This window comes from Ostrinia furnacalis, unplaced genomic scaffold (assembly GCF_004193835.3).
Source record: "Ostrinia furnacalis isolate ACB-3 unplaced genomic scaffold, ASM419383v2 OfSCF1172, whole genome shotgun sequence".
NCBI classification, from domain to species: domain Eukaryota; kingdom Metazoa; phylum Arthropoda; class Insecta; order Lepidoptera; family Crambidae; genus Ostrinia; species Ostrinia furnacalis.
Genome location: NW_021131411.1, coordinates 833,969 through 851,348, shown reverse-complemented (window position 1 = coordinate 851,348; position 17,380 = coordinate 833,969). Strand labels below are relative to the sequence as shown.

The 17,380-nt window shown below is 39.0% G+C and overlaps 1 protein-coding gene across 1 annotated transcript; it reads left to right on the top strand.

Annotated features, from left to right (window-relative positions):
- The first annotated feature begins 181 nt into the window (after positions 1-181).
- LOC114351700 (protein hook-like) lies at positions 182-16,522 on the top strand. Its single transcript, XM_028303001.1, has 13 exons — positions 182-460; positions 846-998; positions 1,166-1,282; positions 2,280-2,374; positions 5,427-5,552; positions 6,052-6,339; positions 7,486-7,623; positions 8,212-8,325; positions 9,003-9,183; positions 10,538-10,668; positions 12,651-12,795; positions 13,496-13,669; positions 16,491-16,522. The coding sequence occupies exons 1-13, from the start codon at positions 367-369 to the stop codon at positions 16,520-16,522; spliced, it is 1,788 nt and encodes a 595-aa protein (XP_028158802.1). The 5' UTR covers positions 182-366.
- Positions 16,523-17,380: the final 858 nt, after the last annotated feature.

Here is a 17,380-nt window from a genome sequence, read left to right as displayed (position 1 = left end):
TAAATGAGAAATGATTACAATTTTTTGATGAACGCAAAAATAAGCATAAGCCAATGTTAAGTTTTAAACAAATTAGTTAAATAAAATCAAGAATAACATGTAAATTACTTTTTAAATATTTTCATATTTTATTTTTTAATTGTTTGTTTATTAATGTATCATAGTAATTGAGCTATCTTTGTAAACGAAAACGGAACATCAAACGTCACGTCACCGAAGAGACAATCACGAAAAAAGTATTTTGTTTCTGTTTCAGATGTCGTTTTAGCTATTAATTCAGGCTCATAAATAATGTTTCGCTATAAATAAAGTACCAAGCTGCATACTATTTCAGTAAAAAATATTCCGTAAAGTACTTTATCAAGAATGGAAGAAAATCTAAACGGTGTTGTTTTGTGTGACAATCTGATCAAATGGTTACAGACTTTAAATCTTACTGCTAAACATGGAAATCCTTCAGGTAAGCTATTTTATTAATCGCTGGTAAATAAGCCACCGGTTCACACATTTTGAGCAGTCTAAACAAATCAATTGCATCCATATTATGTTTGATACCTCAGCGAATGATTTCGTCATGTTGTTCTTGCATTGGATTGGTACATCTCCTCATTTCTTTCTCTATTGGCTAATGTAACATTGGTTTTAAAGTAACTCATCCGACTCTGTTTTTATGTCGTTATAAGGTTAAGAAAATGGTGTAAATAATTTAATTTCTCTATTGCTTCATTTGTCTGATTGTGTGTAGGTGTTTGTCTCTTTAGTAAATGTACTAAACATAGATTGAACATAGGAATCTGATAGTGTTGACTCGAACCATCTCAAATTTTAATTACTTTTGATTGCAGATCTGTCCGATGGGGTGGCTATAGCAGAAGCCCTCACTCAAATTGCCCCTGAGTACTTCACTCCAGCATGGAATTTGAAGATTAAAACTGATGTGGGCAATAATTGGAGACTGAAAGTGAGCAACCTGAAGAAAATATTGGAGGGTGTTGTTGGTTTGTTGATATTTTGATCACTTATTTGTTTCTTTTTGATTACAACAATTTCTTAGTAATTTTGTTGATTTTGTAACAAAACAAAGCAAATTTTTATTTGTTTGCCACCAAACAAATTTTATTTAGATCTAAATGTCTTTTAATTAGTTAATTTGATCTTTTTCCAGATTATCATCAGGATATTTTAAACTTAAGCTTGCAGGAGTTTTCAAGACCAGATGTGGTGAATATAGCAGAGACTGCAGATCAATCAGATCTGGGGAGGCTATTGCAACTTGTGCTCAGTAAGTTTCTGTTACTATACACATTTACACATCAATAATAGAAGTAGCAGCAAATCAATCAATTTAAACTGGGTAGTTCTTTTGGTAGTCTATTAATTACTAATTTACTTCATAGTAGTGTAGTTTAGTGAATGCATGAAAGTTTCTAGATATTTGACCTTCACTTCAATAGCAATTTGAATGTGTGTATGCTGAAATACACAATTTTGTTATATTTATTACTACAATACATTGAGCAGGAAGTTGGTCAGTAGTACTAGTTTCTTATTGGTAATAATAATCATGCAATGAATAGGAGTATGAATTATTTTTTTATTGTTTTATAAAGGCTTTGACTAAAGAGATTTTATTCTGATTTGCAAATATTTCATTCTAATAAAATAAATTATTCCAGCCCTTTATTTTAAACTATTTAGTCTCTTGGCATAGGCCTCCCAAAACAATTTTCATTGAGTTCTGTTTCTATTTCGTAAATAGGGAATTAGCGTTATAATTCTGTACATATTATTCTAGGTCCACACTAATCATTCTAGTGTATGAGTAGTAGGTTGGAGTCTACTTGGAGTTTTGCAAGAAATAATTTACATTTTATACAGCAATACAAGTCTGAAAAGAAAAAATGATTGAATAAGCACACAAGTAGGTATTTCATTGTACAGGGATCAAACCTGTGAACTAATAGATTTATCAATAAACACAGTTTCTTACTGAGTGACCAACTGTCCTACTTTTCTCACATCATGTGATGCACATCTTATTTTATAGTTGTACTTTATCCAAGTCCATAAAACAAAACTGTCTAGTAAGCTGTCATATTGGATTTTAATTGGATATTATTTATTTGTTGATGTCATGCACAGTACCACATCCAGTGTTTATTATTATATTATAATTCATTATAGGAAAAATAACACGTAATTAATTAATTATTATAATTAATAAAGCTATATTATGTTATTAGTTAATATGTTAATATCATGTATATTTTAATTGACAGGCTGTGCTGTCAACTGCATAAAAAAAGAGGAATATATAACTCGTATTATGGAAATGGAGTTATCATGCCAGCGGTCAATAATGCAAGCAATACAGGTCAGTGATAGTTCCGTTATAAGAAAGCAGCATTTATAATTTCATTTACCTTTGAGAATTCATTGTAGTCTCTGTTTGTGTTGCATAGCAATGAGAAAGTATCACTTTCATTGGCTTTTTTTTCAATACCTACTCAATATTTTAATAAGAAATATTAATAAAATATTTTTTAATCATAATAAGTATTTAAATGTTATTCTGAATCTTGTTTTTTGTTACTTCTTTGAATAGTGTAATTAATTTTTACTACTGTTCTATTCATAAATAAATAAAATGATAAAAGGAATTAAAAAAAAGAATAAATTTCATCAACTTATTTGCTTAATATGTATGATGCTTTAATTAAAAGATGATAAGTATTAATACTTACTCCAGAATTATTCACATGGTGCAAAGCAATATTCAAAAAATACTTTTTAGAGTGTCTTAGGGACTTAGGGATTCATCTTTTAAGGCATCATACATATTAAGCAAATTAGTTGATGAAAGGACAATGGGCAAAATGGTACCCGGCTCGAATAGATATGTGTCTAGTATCGTTTGAAAGGTCTTACCAAGATGAACAACTTTTACTATAACCACCAGCCTCAGATCTGGTTGTGTACGAAGATATACATACTTTTTTGCAGAATGGTACCCGGCTTGGATTAAAATGACATTTCCATACCAAATGACAATTTAAGCCAGAGTTCACTTTGTATAACTTTTATTAATAAAGGGGTTAAAGTTTTATTACTTCTTAAGGGTTTTATTATGAGTTGCTAAAGCGAATAAACCCACAAGACCCAATAAGTCCACCCACAAGATGGACCGACGACCTCATAAAGGTAGCGCCACCAACCGGCCATTGTGGAAATCATTGGGGGATGATCATGATGATGATGATGAAAGCGAATTTTCCTTTTCAATGCTTCTTTTAGTTATATTAATAGATTGTAGTCATAATACATACTCGTATACCTACATAGATGATTGTGTTATACTTTCATTATAATACTTAGTGGAATTACTGCTTTCAAAACGTGAATTAGAACTGGCCCCATAGCAGACATTTTCCTACATCTAAAGGCCTTTTAAAATATATATCGGTTATGGCTATTGGAGCGGGTACCACTTTCCATACATTTGTGCCCATCATCCTTTTATTCATTTTTTTTTTTAGTGTGGCAACTCCAATATTGTTTGGGCAATATTGCTTCTAAATGGTGCCATATAATATTGGTTCATTGCTGAATATTTTATGAATATTTCAATCAACATGATTTTTAGATACAAACTAGCTTTTGCTCAGATTTTAAGGCACACGCTTTTCCCTGGGTTTCAATGGTTCAGTGTCAGTTACTTTCTTCATTGGCAATATTAATAAAGATACAAAGACTTATTATCGGAATTAAATCATTGCAAATGAATTTAATGTGATGTTGGTATCTTATAAAGCAGTGTTCCGCGAACTTTTTGTGTTCAAGGTACATCTAGGAAAACGAAACTTTTTGGAGGAACGAAAAGTTTTGAAAACACCACACATAAAAAATCATTTTTTAAATAATAAATACCTTTATTAGTCTTACCCTTACTTACTAAAAATAAGTTTATAAGATAATCTTATTTTTCTGAGGCCCACTATCTAATGAGCACGGTACACCAGTGTGTCGCGGACTCGCGGTACACCCTTTGCGGAATACTGTTATAAAGTAAGGACTAACTTCGCTTGGCTCGTCTTGGCGGGGGCACTACCGTGCCCCTAGATATGACATTGCTACATTTTTGCAATAAAAATGTAGAGTTCATAATTGATACGTTTGTATTTCTAAATAATTTTTACATCTGATAATAAAAATATCCATCAATAATAATCATAGGATCTGTAATACTTATTAATTAACCTACATAGGATAGCTATATCTTATATTCTCTACCACATTAAATAAACAAACAAACCCAAATGATGATGGATGCTCTGTGCACTGGCACAAATGATGTATGTAATAAATATTGAAACAGACAAGACTAAGAGCTAAATCTGATTACATAGATTTGCGGTTTGTGGTAAACTGATAGTGAGGGTATAGAATGTGTTGGCAATGTTGGTTTATGTAACAGAACAGACCACACACCACACATCCATTGCATTATTGAAAAAATGTGCAATAATAGCTACTTAATTACTAATACTTATAGATTCTGGATTCTAATAGCCATCCATAGTTAATCTGATTTCCACTTCATTAGACTGAATTCTGTGTGTCAATACCTATTTATAGTGTTTGAGGAATGTTGATTTATGTTTATTTATATTATAAATGCATTCAGTCTGTCTGTGATGACGGGGCGTGTCGCTAGTATTAGGTGGATACAATCACTCTATTAATTGAAATAAGTAGAAAATAAAATCTATCAGTAATTTAAATTGTTTCTCCGGTTTCCCCGACAGTAATTAACAATTAAAACCGACTTTTAAATGAGAAAAAACGTAATTAGTAAATAAGAGTAGTTGGAAGCACCTAATTAGATCATCTTTTTTATCTTCATGTAAGCGCGAAACGCTTCTAGTTCTTATGTTTAGTCTTTACAAGAGCGTACCGCGATTGTAAGGCCTTAAAGTAGCTTAGTTTGTTGTGTTTATTTAAAAATAATTCCATTCATTGTTTGAAATGGGGTTTACAGTACTAATAAACCTTTTGTTAATTAGTGAGTGCCTAAATTTATGTAGATCCTTAAAAGTTGTGCTTACGTGCAATTTAAAATCATCCATGTGTAACATGCAGTGTTAATATAGGCGTTCATTACAATACGTATATAACGTTCATCATTGCAAAATTATATTAAGCATGCAGTCTTACCCAACAGCACTTTCGAAGTTGCGTGCTTGGTACACGCCGTTTTTACAGAGACTGAGTGTTTAGTTACGGTTATTTTAATGTCCTTGTAACACGATAGTGTTGTGATATGTTCTGTCAGTTATATTTTGAATGTCGCTGTGAAGTGTCATTGAGCATCAGACTTGTGGCGCAGTATGAGGTTTAAGAACAGAAGTGTTGGTTTTGTCGGCTAGGAACTGGAGACGCTGACGCTGGGCGTGAATCGTGGCAGTCTGCACCTGGAGCCGGCGCCCGCCGACCACTCCGATGCGGACATGAAGGAGGTGCTGGCGCAGCGCTGCCATGAGCTAGACACACAGGTATGCACGTCTCTTGTCAACAAAAAAACAAAAACACAAATACGCATGGGCTATTTGTTTTTGTTTTGGCTTTGTGTTACGCTTGATGGATATCGTTTGAGTATAGAGGTTACTAGAATTCCTAATAAAAATGTGCAATACTTTTTACTCAACAAAAAAGAACAATTACGTAAATAAGCGACTTAACGTGAGTGTCTGATCTAGATTGAGCAGTCAGGAAGTTGAGAAACAGTAATCTAGCGCGTACGAAATATTAATGCGTTAGAAAATTCAGATTGAGCTACCTCATAGCTCACAGTTAGCGGCAAATGGATTAATTGTTCAACAGCGAGGTGTCTTTAAAGAATGTCGATCAAATGGATTCCGCAACCGACATGATTGATCGATTGGAATGTTTCGATATATTCTTCCTGATAAGCGTGGTTTATTATTGCTTCCTGCGATATAATTAACGACGATATTAGTTGTAACAAGTCGGTTAATTTGTAATGTAATGAAGGTGAAAGTCCTGCAAGAGGAGAAGATGACATTGCTGGGCGAGGTCGCTCGGCTGACGGAGTCGCGGGCTGCCGGCGCCGGCGCCGACGCGCACGACCTCGACGACGCGGGCGCGTCGCTGGGGCCCGCGCACGCCGGCACGCTGCGGTACAGCAACATGCGCGCGCAACTAGATGCGCTCAAAGACGAGCTCGATAAGGTCGAGCTACAGAGGGATGATCAACGCGCGCGCGCAGACGCACTCGAGAGAGAAGTCGCTCTACTGAAGCTTAGGAACGAGGAGCTACAGGTGAGACCACAAGATTTCGTACTAACCCCATTATCTAGGATGTTTAGCCTATACACCGTGACCTAGCTACTAGATGCCTTGTAAGCTGAATAAGCTGATCTGACAAAGGTGTAGAGTAAGTAATTTCGATAAGATCCTAGGCTGTGAGGCTGGAGTGACATTCAGGAAGAGACGACGCTAGCGTGAATGTCACCTGGAGGCGCGTCACATAAACAGCTGATCAAAGTAGCCGCGGGCGCGTCGCTGGGGCCCGCGCACGCCGGCACGCTGCGGTACAGCAACATGCGCGCGCAACTAGATGCGCTAAAAGACGAGCTCGATAAAGTCGAGCTACAGAGGGATGATCAACGCGCGCGCGCAGACGCACTCGAGAGAGAAGTGGCTCTACTGAAGCTTAGGAACGAGGAGCTACAGGTGAGACCACAAGATTTCGTACTAACCCCTTTATCTAGGATGTTTAGCCTATACATCGTGACCTAGCTACTAGATGCCTTGCAAGAGGATCTAACAAAGGTGTAGAGTAAGTAATTTCGATAAGATCCTAGGTTGTGAGGCTGGAGCGACATCCAAGAAGAGACGACACTAGTGTGTATGTTACCTGGAGGCGCGTCACATAAACAACTAGATGCGCTGAAGGACGAGCTCGATAAAGTCGAGTTACAAAGGGATGACCAGCGCGCGCGCGCTGACGCACTCGAGAGAGAAGTTGCTCTACTGAAGCTTAGGAACGAGGAGCTACAGGTGAGATAAATCGTTTTTGTTAGTAAGTCTTTTATAGGATGTTTGGCCTGTAAATCGTGACCTAGCAACTAGATGCTTTGCAAGAGGACCGGACAAAGGTAAGTAATTTCGATAGATCCTAAGTTGTCCTCCAACCTCACAAGGTTGGACTGTTGGAGTGACATCCAGGAAGAGACGACACTAGCGTGAACGTTACCCGATAGTGGCACGTCACATAAACAGTACAAAAACCCTATTTGATGTTAATATTAATACTCAGCCATCTAATATTCAACTACAACGTTATGACAAAGTATATTGCCTAGTTAGAAGATAGTAAATAAACCATCCACCAACACAACCACCACCTTCTCATGGTCGATCCTTTATCGTTGTGCCTACTTATTTTCCTCATCTTCCACACAGATAGCAGCATCGGAGAACGTGACGCTAAAGGACGAGGTGGACGCCCTGCGGGAGACGGCGGCGAAGGCGGCCGCGCTCGAAGCCACCGTCGCCTCCTACAAGAAGCGGATGGAGGAGCACGTGGATCTGCGGAGACAGGTGCGTTGAGGATACATTTGGATTGGTTTAATTTTGTACGAGTGGATGAATAAAAAAAAATTTTGCTATATTCTATAATGCTTCAACTACACCAAAGCGTGCAGATCGCCATCGCCGGCGCAATCACGACGAGATCATAGGCCAATGAGAGGTCGCGCGGACTGTCATGGGTCGCATGACCTGTCATTGGCCTTGAATTATTAGGCAACCATTTGATATGTAATGCCGGGATCCCGAGACTATCTTGGGATTTAGTACGTTAAATCTCCTGTAGGGTTCGAAGTTAGGCTCAACTTAGACCTACGGGGAACAGCAACTATACACATTATAACTCCAAATAAAACCATAACCGTGCGCGAAATTTTGGGCATCAAAAGGTTTAGAATAAGAAACATAGTAAATACTTTCTATATTTGGGTTTACCTATCGCAGGCGTATCATATTAGTGAGAAGACAAGTGGTCGACTAATATGGGCGTATCCAAGTTAAGCCACGCCTTTTGAGTATTTGGTTATATCTGTCGCAATCGCTTACACTATCTACGAGTGAGACGGAAGACAGTGGTATAGTAACACTATGCGTGTGCAGGTGAAACTCCTGGAGCGCGCGAACACGGAGCACGTGCAGCGCGCCATCGAGCACGAGCAGGCGGCCGCGCGACACAACGCCGTGCGCGCGCAGCTAGATATCTACAAGAAGCAGGTGGGTGTCAACGAACTTGCTGTATTATACGATTGTTATTCATCTTCCTCTGTGCCAACTCGTCGCTTGCCTCTCTAACTGACGTAACTGACATAACTGACATTTAGCAAAATTTTCAGTGGGTCTAGACAAAGAGCAAAATAAAATCGCAAACCAGTCGAAAAGTGGTCGAAAAGTCCCTTTTTTGTATGGAGTTTTGACGGATTCGATTTTCGATTCGATCAAAAAGTGCGTTTTGTCTAAGGGGGCAGGTGATTAGACAGATCGATTCGTCTTGCAAAATTGATTAAGATGGTGTAGATAACTCAGTTTCGAAAAAAAAAAGTCAGATAGGTACGTCAGTTAGAGAGGCAAGCGACGAACTGAGGTACAAACATGTACCAAATAAACACATTAAGGAAAATGGAGTGTCACTACTACGAAGTTTACTGTACTGAAGTTTTTTTGCCAGAAAACCTTCCTGTCCTGGTGTCAGATTTAAAGAACTCTTTACCGAGTTTGGATTAATTATTTTTCAGACATTCAGATTGAGTGGAAACAAATAATATACAGTGTGATTTTACCCTATGCGTTGTCCCATCTGAGATCCTATAACGTGTTTGAATCCCATCGTGATTTGTAAAAAATCTGTAATGTATAAAAGATCAAGGGTCTAATAATAGTTTGTCTCTCCTTAGGTGACAGATCTAAACGAAAAGTTGGACGCAGAGATAACGAAGGCTGACAAATTAGAGATAGAGAACAAGAAACTGAGCAGCCGCGTAGCGTCGTTTCAGCGCGAGCGGGACACCATACTACAAGAGCGGGACACGCTGAGGGAGACCGTCGACGAGCTGCGCTGCTCTACTATCACCACAGGTACACTCTAACGACATAGAGATAAAGGACAGTTGAGCTGCCGCGTGGCGTCGTCCCAGCGCGAGCGGGACACCATACTGCAAGAGCGGGACACGCTGAGGGAGACAGTCGACGGGCTGCGCTGCTCTACTATCACCACAGGTACACTTCTGACGACATAGAGATAGAGAATTGAGACAAGAAGTTGAGCAGCCGAGTAGCGTCGTTCCAGCGCGAGCGGGACACCATACTTCAAGAGCGGGACACGCTGAGCGAGACAATGGACGAGCTGCGCTGCTCTACTATCACCACAGGTACACTCTAACGACATAGAGATAGAGAACATTCTTGTTCTGAAGCTGAGCAGCCGCGAGGCGTCGTCCCAGCGCGAGCGGGACACCATACTGCAAGAGCGGGACACGCTGAGGGAGACAGTCGACGAGCTGCGCTGCTTTATTATCACCACAGGTACACTTCTAACGACATAGAGCTGAGCAGCCGCGTGGCGTCCCAGCGCGAGCGGGACACCATACTACAATAGCGGGACACGCTGAGGGAGACCGTCGACGAGCTGCGCTGCTCTACTATCACCACAGGTACACTCTAACGACATAGAGATAGAGAACATTCCTGTTCTGAAGCTGAGCAGCCGCGTAGAGTCGTTCCAGCGCGAGCGGGACACCATACTGCAAGAGCGGGACACGCTGAGGGAGACAGTCGACGAGCTGCGCTGCTCTACTATCACCACAGGTACACTTCTAACGACATAGAGATAGAGAACATTCCTGTTCTGAAGCTGAGCAGCCGCGTAGCGTCGTTCCAGCGCGAGCGGGACATCATACTTCAGGAGCGGGACACGCTGAGGGAGACGGTCCACGAGCTGCGCTGCTCTACTATCACCACAGGTACACTCTGACGACATAGAGATAGATAACATTCTTGTTCTGAAGCTGAGCAGCCGCTAGGCGTCGTCCCAGCGCGAGCGGGACACCATACTGCAAGAGCGGGACACGCTGAGGGAGACAGCTCTATTATTACCAAATGTATATTTCTAACGAGTTTTTTTTATCCACAACGAGGAAGCTCTTGGCCTGTATCTCACCTGATGGAAAGTGAAGATCAGGCTGAAGGTGGAAGCGAGCTTCACATGGAATCTTCAACCACAGAAGAACTGGCTATTTTGCCTCCAACTGCCGGAACAGACCACTACTGTAAGATGATGGTAGCTAGCCAGGTGGACTTAAAATAAACCCTACCACCAACCAAGATAGAGAACGAGTTTTTTTCTTATAATATTTTATGATAAAGACAAATAGAATCACTAACTTTTTACAATGCAAATAAATATTTTACATCGTTTACAAATCTCTTTCAGGTGCAAGCGAAGACAACGTATCGCGCGAGTTGATACCCAACGACGTGAAGGAACAGCTGATTCGACTAGAACACGAAAATAAGCTTCTGCGACAGAACCAAGGCGCGCAGGCAGACCAAGCTTCAGTGCAGGTGAGTTTAGTAGTAACGGCTGTCTTTGACCTACTGGGGGCTCTGGGAATGTAAGGCCCAGTTTCCATCAAGGCGGAGCAGAGCGGAGCGGAGAAGACGTGTCAAAAAGGGGAAAAGGATTCCTATAAAAAAAAAGGGAAATTAGAGGCCCCCTATATTGCGGCTCCCTGGGCACATGCCCAGAGCGCCCAGTGGGAAATATCGTCCTGTTAGTAGTGGTTGTGTAGTCCAATGTTGCCCAGAGCGCCCAGTAGGAAATATCGTCCTGTTAGTAGTGGTTGTGTAGTCCAAGTGCCAAGAGGTCCCGGGTTCGATTCCCGGCCGGGCAGAAATTGAAATGATGAATTTTAATTTCTGTGACGGGTCTGGGTGTTACTATGTATAATATGTATGTATTTAAAAAAAAAAAAGTATATAAGTAGTATATCCGTTAAGCTAGCACTCATAACACAAGCATTAAGTTGCTTTCTTTGGGGCTAGCTGGCGATGTGTGAAATTGTCTAAAAAAAAAAAAAAAAAAAAAAATGTTTCCCGTAGTATAGTGATGCATCCACACCGCAGTTACTTTACGTGGACCAACATTATGCAACACGTACACATTAGGTAACCTGTCTATAATTTTTGTGGCTTCTTTGTTACTATCACTTCAGTTTTGCTCGTCGCGAACGTTTTAACTAACATAGACAACTTTTTGATACGTTACTCCACAAAAACTTACTGCGGTATGATTAATGGGGCATGATCATATCTTCTCCTTCTATTGAGGTAGCCAGAACAACCGCGGCCACAATCCAATAGGTACCATAGAGACATAACAGGACTTGGTAATTTATTTCAAAGTATAAAGTAACTTTGCTGATTTCTGTCCTATTTTTTTGTGTAATTATTTGTCTGTGTATCAAAATTGTTTGTTTCCCTAGTATAAATAAATAAATAAGTATTTTAAGATGCAATTTGTGACTTTTTTCTGTAAATGCTACTGCCACATAAATCTTTAATTGGTATAATTTCGATAATAAAATATGTTTCACACCTTATCGCACAATTCGATTTAAACGTTAATAAGCGAAATTATCGTGCTATAACTCAAATATTTGAACAACCAGTCGCAATCGTTTTCTAATCTTTTGACAGTTGGAAAGCAGTTTATATTTCATGTTGATTTTATTCAAATGTCTTTGACTGAATAACTTTTGAGTGTAATAAATCTAGCATGTCTTTATGTGAATCATAACGTATTAATTATTGTTTACCTTAATATTAATGTGTTTTAATTGTAGATTTATTAACATGTAAGTGTCCGTAAACGAGCATGAGTAAATGTAACAAAAGGCAAATGAAAAAAAAAATAGTGCAACATCATTTCAAGTTCTCTCAGGAAGTCCGCTTAAGAGGATCGGGAGGATATTATCGTCTAATAAACATTAAATATCATTAGTTTCACCATGATCTGAACAAACTATGTTTTCGTTCATAATTTTATTTGATACTGGGCATTGGCTATTATATTGTGCAAAGCTCACAAAGCACAATTTTTTTAATAAAGAACTGTTACCTCTTGTGTTATCACAATATTTCATCGGTGGCGGGGCTCAAAGAAGCCACGATAGCCGAACGGTGAAGGGGTCGGACTGGCCGACTCGTGATCCGGAAAACGCGATCGTGACCCAAGCATATTTAGCTTAGTACGAGGGGCTAACGGGAGTATTAGTAATTTGTGAAATAATATACAATCTACAATCTATAAAATATACAATCTGGGCCTCTTCAAGGCGAGAGTGAATAAGCACTTACAGGGCAGATATGTACCATCCTAGACTGCATCCCACTTAACATCAGGTGCGATTGTGGTCAAATAACTGCCTTGTTATGCATAAAAAAAAACATGCGTTCTTTATATCTCTATTTAGCCAATCCGATTTCGATACTATGAGTATTTTATCGCTTCATAAATAAATAAATCACGTGCTCGTTTTCGTCAGGCGCTACTGGAAGACTATGCGGCGCGATTAGAGAAGCAGCGCGCCGTGAACCGCGAGGCCAACCAGCGCATCATGCAGCTGGAGGCCACGCTCGAGGCGCCGCACCCGCGGCTCGCCTCCGCCATCGAGGACAGCCAGAGGAAATGTTAGTATCCATTCAATCACCCGTATTGACAACTGATGCTTGCTTAAGTGACGTAGCAAATCGAAAGCACAGCGTTGAATAGAGCTTTGTGATTGGTTCGTGAGTCACCCTGTACATCCACGCGCACCGTGTTACCTTATAGTAATGTTTGTGTAATGCTTTCTATGGGCCACAGTTCCGGCTACCCATTTGCGGTCATGTCGCCTCTCTATCGCAAAGAATGACCATTTGGTGAGAGCGAGAGAAAGGAAATGGGTAGCTGGAACTATGGCCCAGTGTACTATAATCCACTATGTGTTTACAAAACATCTATGTGTTGCCGTGTAGCAGCTTATGATGTGAGTGACGGTGGACTGACGATTTGGTGAAGGTCACGAAAAGCACTTGTATGCGGGCAGCGTAAGACCAGGCGTTGTGGAAACCCGTAAAGCCTCTCGCTTTTATTCAGGAGTTGACGGCAATAGGAAACGAACAAAAAATAACTGCAGAATTACGGCAGAGCAGAATATGATAACTTCTATTCTTCACGTGTAAGTCTTAAGAGGTTACTAACTATTGGGCAAATATTCAAACACCGAGCCTCTCCAACCCGTTTAGCATGTGTAGGGGAGTATCCTCGATTTGCCACTGGTGCATTAGATAGGGTCATTCTAATTGAGGTTATTGGATAGACTGATAATGATGATGTTCAATTTCCCAGCATTACAAGTGGAGGAGCTCCAAGCAGCGTTATCAGAAGAGCGACGGCGGAGCAGCAAGTTACAGGAGGCGTTAGCGGCGCGAGAAGCCGAGCTACTGGCCACCGAAGACAAGTACAAGAAGTGCGTCGAGAAGGCCAAGGAGGTCATCAAGTCGCTGGACCCCCGCGCGACCGGTGAGTTATGACAGTGAGGTGCAACACCTACTCAGTTACTTTCTCCCATTCGCAGTCGTGCATCGCCCATACTTAGGTGTGCGGACTGGCGCGATGGATTGCGGTTAGACTCGGACAATCTTCCGTANATGATATATATCAACTTTTAAAATTTGTTACTGTATTTGTACTTTTTGACATAAGATTTTTATTTTTTTAGTTGATTTTGCCGTATTTAACAGAATATTTTATGTTTTTGCTTTATTTGTCAGATTTTAAGTTTAAAAACATTAAAAACATGTTTATGTAACACATATGCAATAGTATTCATGAATAATACAATAAAATAATACTATGGCTTTCATACAAAATTGATATATATCAAAGTTGATATATATCGGATATATATCATAAATATCCGATATTTTGATATTTATAATAAATATCGGATATTTTCGAACCCTGCTAATGTTAGTAGTAGCATTTGACATTATTTAAATATTTTATTTGCTCCTGGTTTATTAGAGCGGTGATCCAGCTTAACAAAATTAACTTTATCTCATAAACTAAATCTAAATATATACGAGGGCGGCACTGAAAATTTCGGGAATCAAGGAAGTGAAACAACATTACTATTTAAAAATGTATTTATTGGTTNAGCTGCATATTCATAAAATATAAGAAAAAAATATTTTCATGTTTATTTAACCTGATTTTTATATTTTAAAAGTATTCAAACATTTAGATAATAACGTTAAAACATTTAAAAATAATCGTATGAGAACGTTTTCGACTTCTCCACGGACGAAGTCGCGGGCAAAAGCTATTTGTAAAATAATTAGACTAAATTATTAAAAGTGCCTACCCAAAGTCATTATTCCACGCGGACGAAGTCGCGGGCACAGCTAGTAGATACATAGAACTAATGGGGCAGCATGGTTCTAGACTGATAGACACATACAAACAAGCGCAACGTATGAGGACAGATAAGCTTTTATAGGTACTTGCAGGAAGCTACTATTTGGACCTACTGGTTGAATTATGATGATTATTATGACGTATGTTAGCAAGTAATCCCAATCCTTAGAATGCATAAGAAATGGAAAAGTTTTTCATTATGCAAAAATATGTCGCATTTTCTTGTGATATTTGGTAATTACTTAGGCTGCGTTGCATGCACCATCTTATTTTAATATAAAAAAAACCGGCCAAGTGTGAGTCGGGCTCGCACACCGAGGGTTCCGCCGTACAAACGTAGCGGTTTACAATTTATGATGTATTAAATCAAATTACTTACTTGATTCCGTTGCGAGTAGTGGCGAATTTCAAAATATGCGGTATGATTATTTTTTATTTATTTATTTTTCCTATATTTGCATTATAGGTAGGTACCTCAGCGTTTTGAATTTTTGCGTTGATTTAGAATTTATCACAGTTTAGAGGCAATTAGATTTAAGAAGACTTTAATATCTCTACGCGTTCATGTGAAAAAGGGTAGGTAGTAAGTTTATAATTATTAAAAAAATATTTTATGTCATGTAAGCAAAAATAATATTTTAAATTTTATATAACTTCAAATTTATCATTTTCGCAATTTTTCCTATATCTGTGTGCTTACCATGAGTTTACGTTAGGTGAGCTCGCTAGCGAATACGTCAAAAAATTCTATGAACGTTTTATTTCTTGAAAGTAGCCACTAGGGGCGCTGCACAATATGTCATACATTTAAATGTCATTTTTTTACGCAGTCGCTAGCGAGCACACCTAACGTAAACTCATGGTAGGCACACTTAACTATATAACGTTGCTTCGTGTCGAATTTCAAGATTCTGAGTTCACAGGAAGTACCTTGTAGGTTTTGATTCCCTAGCGTGTGACGGAAATTCGTCTAAGGTGTCGGTATAAACTGCTGTATCTTTTGATCGCGTTAACTTAGAAGTTTAATTTTTTTATTTCTTAAAGGGACAATAGATCTAGGTATTTGGTATAAATTTCAATTTGATACCTTTATTCGTTCGTGAGAAATAAGGTAGTAAGTTTCATTTTATTAAAATATTTTTATTATATATAACTAAAAAAATGTAATTTTCGCAATTTTTCCTATATTTGCATTATATGACAATGCTTTATGCCAAATTTCAAGATTCTGAGTTTACGGAAGGTATCCTGTAGGTTTTGATTCCTTTGCGAGTGTCGAAAATTTGTTGAAAATATCGACATAATCGGCTGTATCTTTTGATTGGCTTGGCTTAGAAGTTTGATATTTTCACAGCTTAAAGGGACAATANGTATTCGATGCTTAAAACCAAGGAGTTTGCAATTAAAAATATTTTAATATGATAGGAACAGTGGAAATATTCCATTCCCGATACTTTTAGTGCAGCCCTCGTAAAAGGAGAAACTGACTGTTATTTGACTATTAACGCACAGCCTAAACGGCTAAACGTAGGCACTTGAAATTTGGAAGGGACGTAGCTTAGGTACCGTAGAAGTGCACTAAGAAAGGAATTCCCGAAATTTCCACGGGAACGGGAATTAGCGGGAAAATCCTTTTGTATGAAAAATCTAAACCGCTTAAGTTAGACGCTTGAAATTTGGCATGCATGTACCTTAGTAAACTTAAAGCTTAGTTACAACAGGATATTGCAAAATTCCTACGGGAACGGGAGTTAGCGGGAAAAAACATTTGTATGAAAAAATCTAAACCACGTAAGATAGATGAAGACGGGTAAAACGGGATCCACGCGTACGAAGTCGCGGGCGGCCGCTAGTAATATACAAAATTGTAGAACATACATGGGGGTGATTTAGATACACCTTGATGTAAGGAATAAAATTCTAGCTTTGAACGTCAACTCTCTGGCCATCCTGTAGATTTCTTATACAGAGTGTCTCAAAAAGTAGTGTCAAGCCGAAGCCCAGAGATTTAGTTCCAACAGGACACATTCTCAATCAGACACATTCCCACGTGGACACAGTTGCAAACTGACACAATACAGTCAGTCGAATAAATGAAAGTGAAATGAAAAATATGAACATTAAAATAACTATATTTTATTACAATTAAAAACAAAATTAAACAGAAATAAGTATCTTCGCGTACTTTCCTTAACCAGAGGTAGAGCATCACTAGGGCTACCCAAATCACCGATAGTTTTCGAGTTATGTTCTTCTATTGCACACCAAAGAACAGAACAGAAAGAAAAGGAACACACAAGGTACAACTAATAATTCATCTAATAATAATAAAAAAATAAGGCATGTAACTTGACTAATCGCGCCACAGTGACCAAAAAAGTGCCTAAGCTAAATTTAAAACAATCATAACTCGAAAACTATCAAAAATGATGCTCTACCTCTGGGCTTCGGCTTGACACTAGTTTTTGGGACACCCTGTATTTAAATTATAATTTCAGTTTCTCAGACCTTGCAGTGTCTTCGTCATCGCTAAGCGGCGCCTCCGGTTCTTGGGGCCCCGGCGGCGCGTGGGGCCCCAGCGGGGGCGGTTCATCCTCTGACTCCATGGAACACGCGCTGACGCTGTCCAGGCTGCAGCGGTCGTCTTCCACTGGCTGTGGGGAAAGGGTGAAGAAATGGTTACTTCAGGTACGAATTGAATAGATGGTCTATAATATGGTCGAGTGAAGCGATGGCTGGTTCACACGTCAAGTCTGTGAACAGGCGCTGCCTTCGGGGACTGGTCATGGAAAGATATACCTACCATAAAATAAT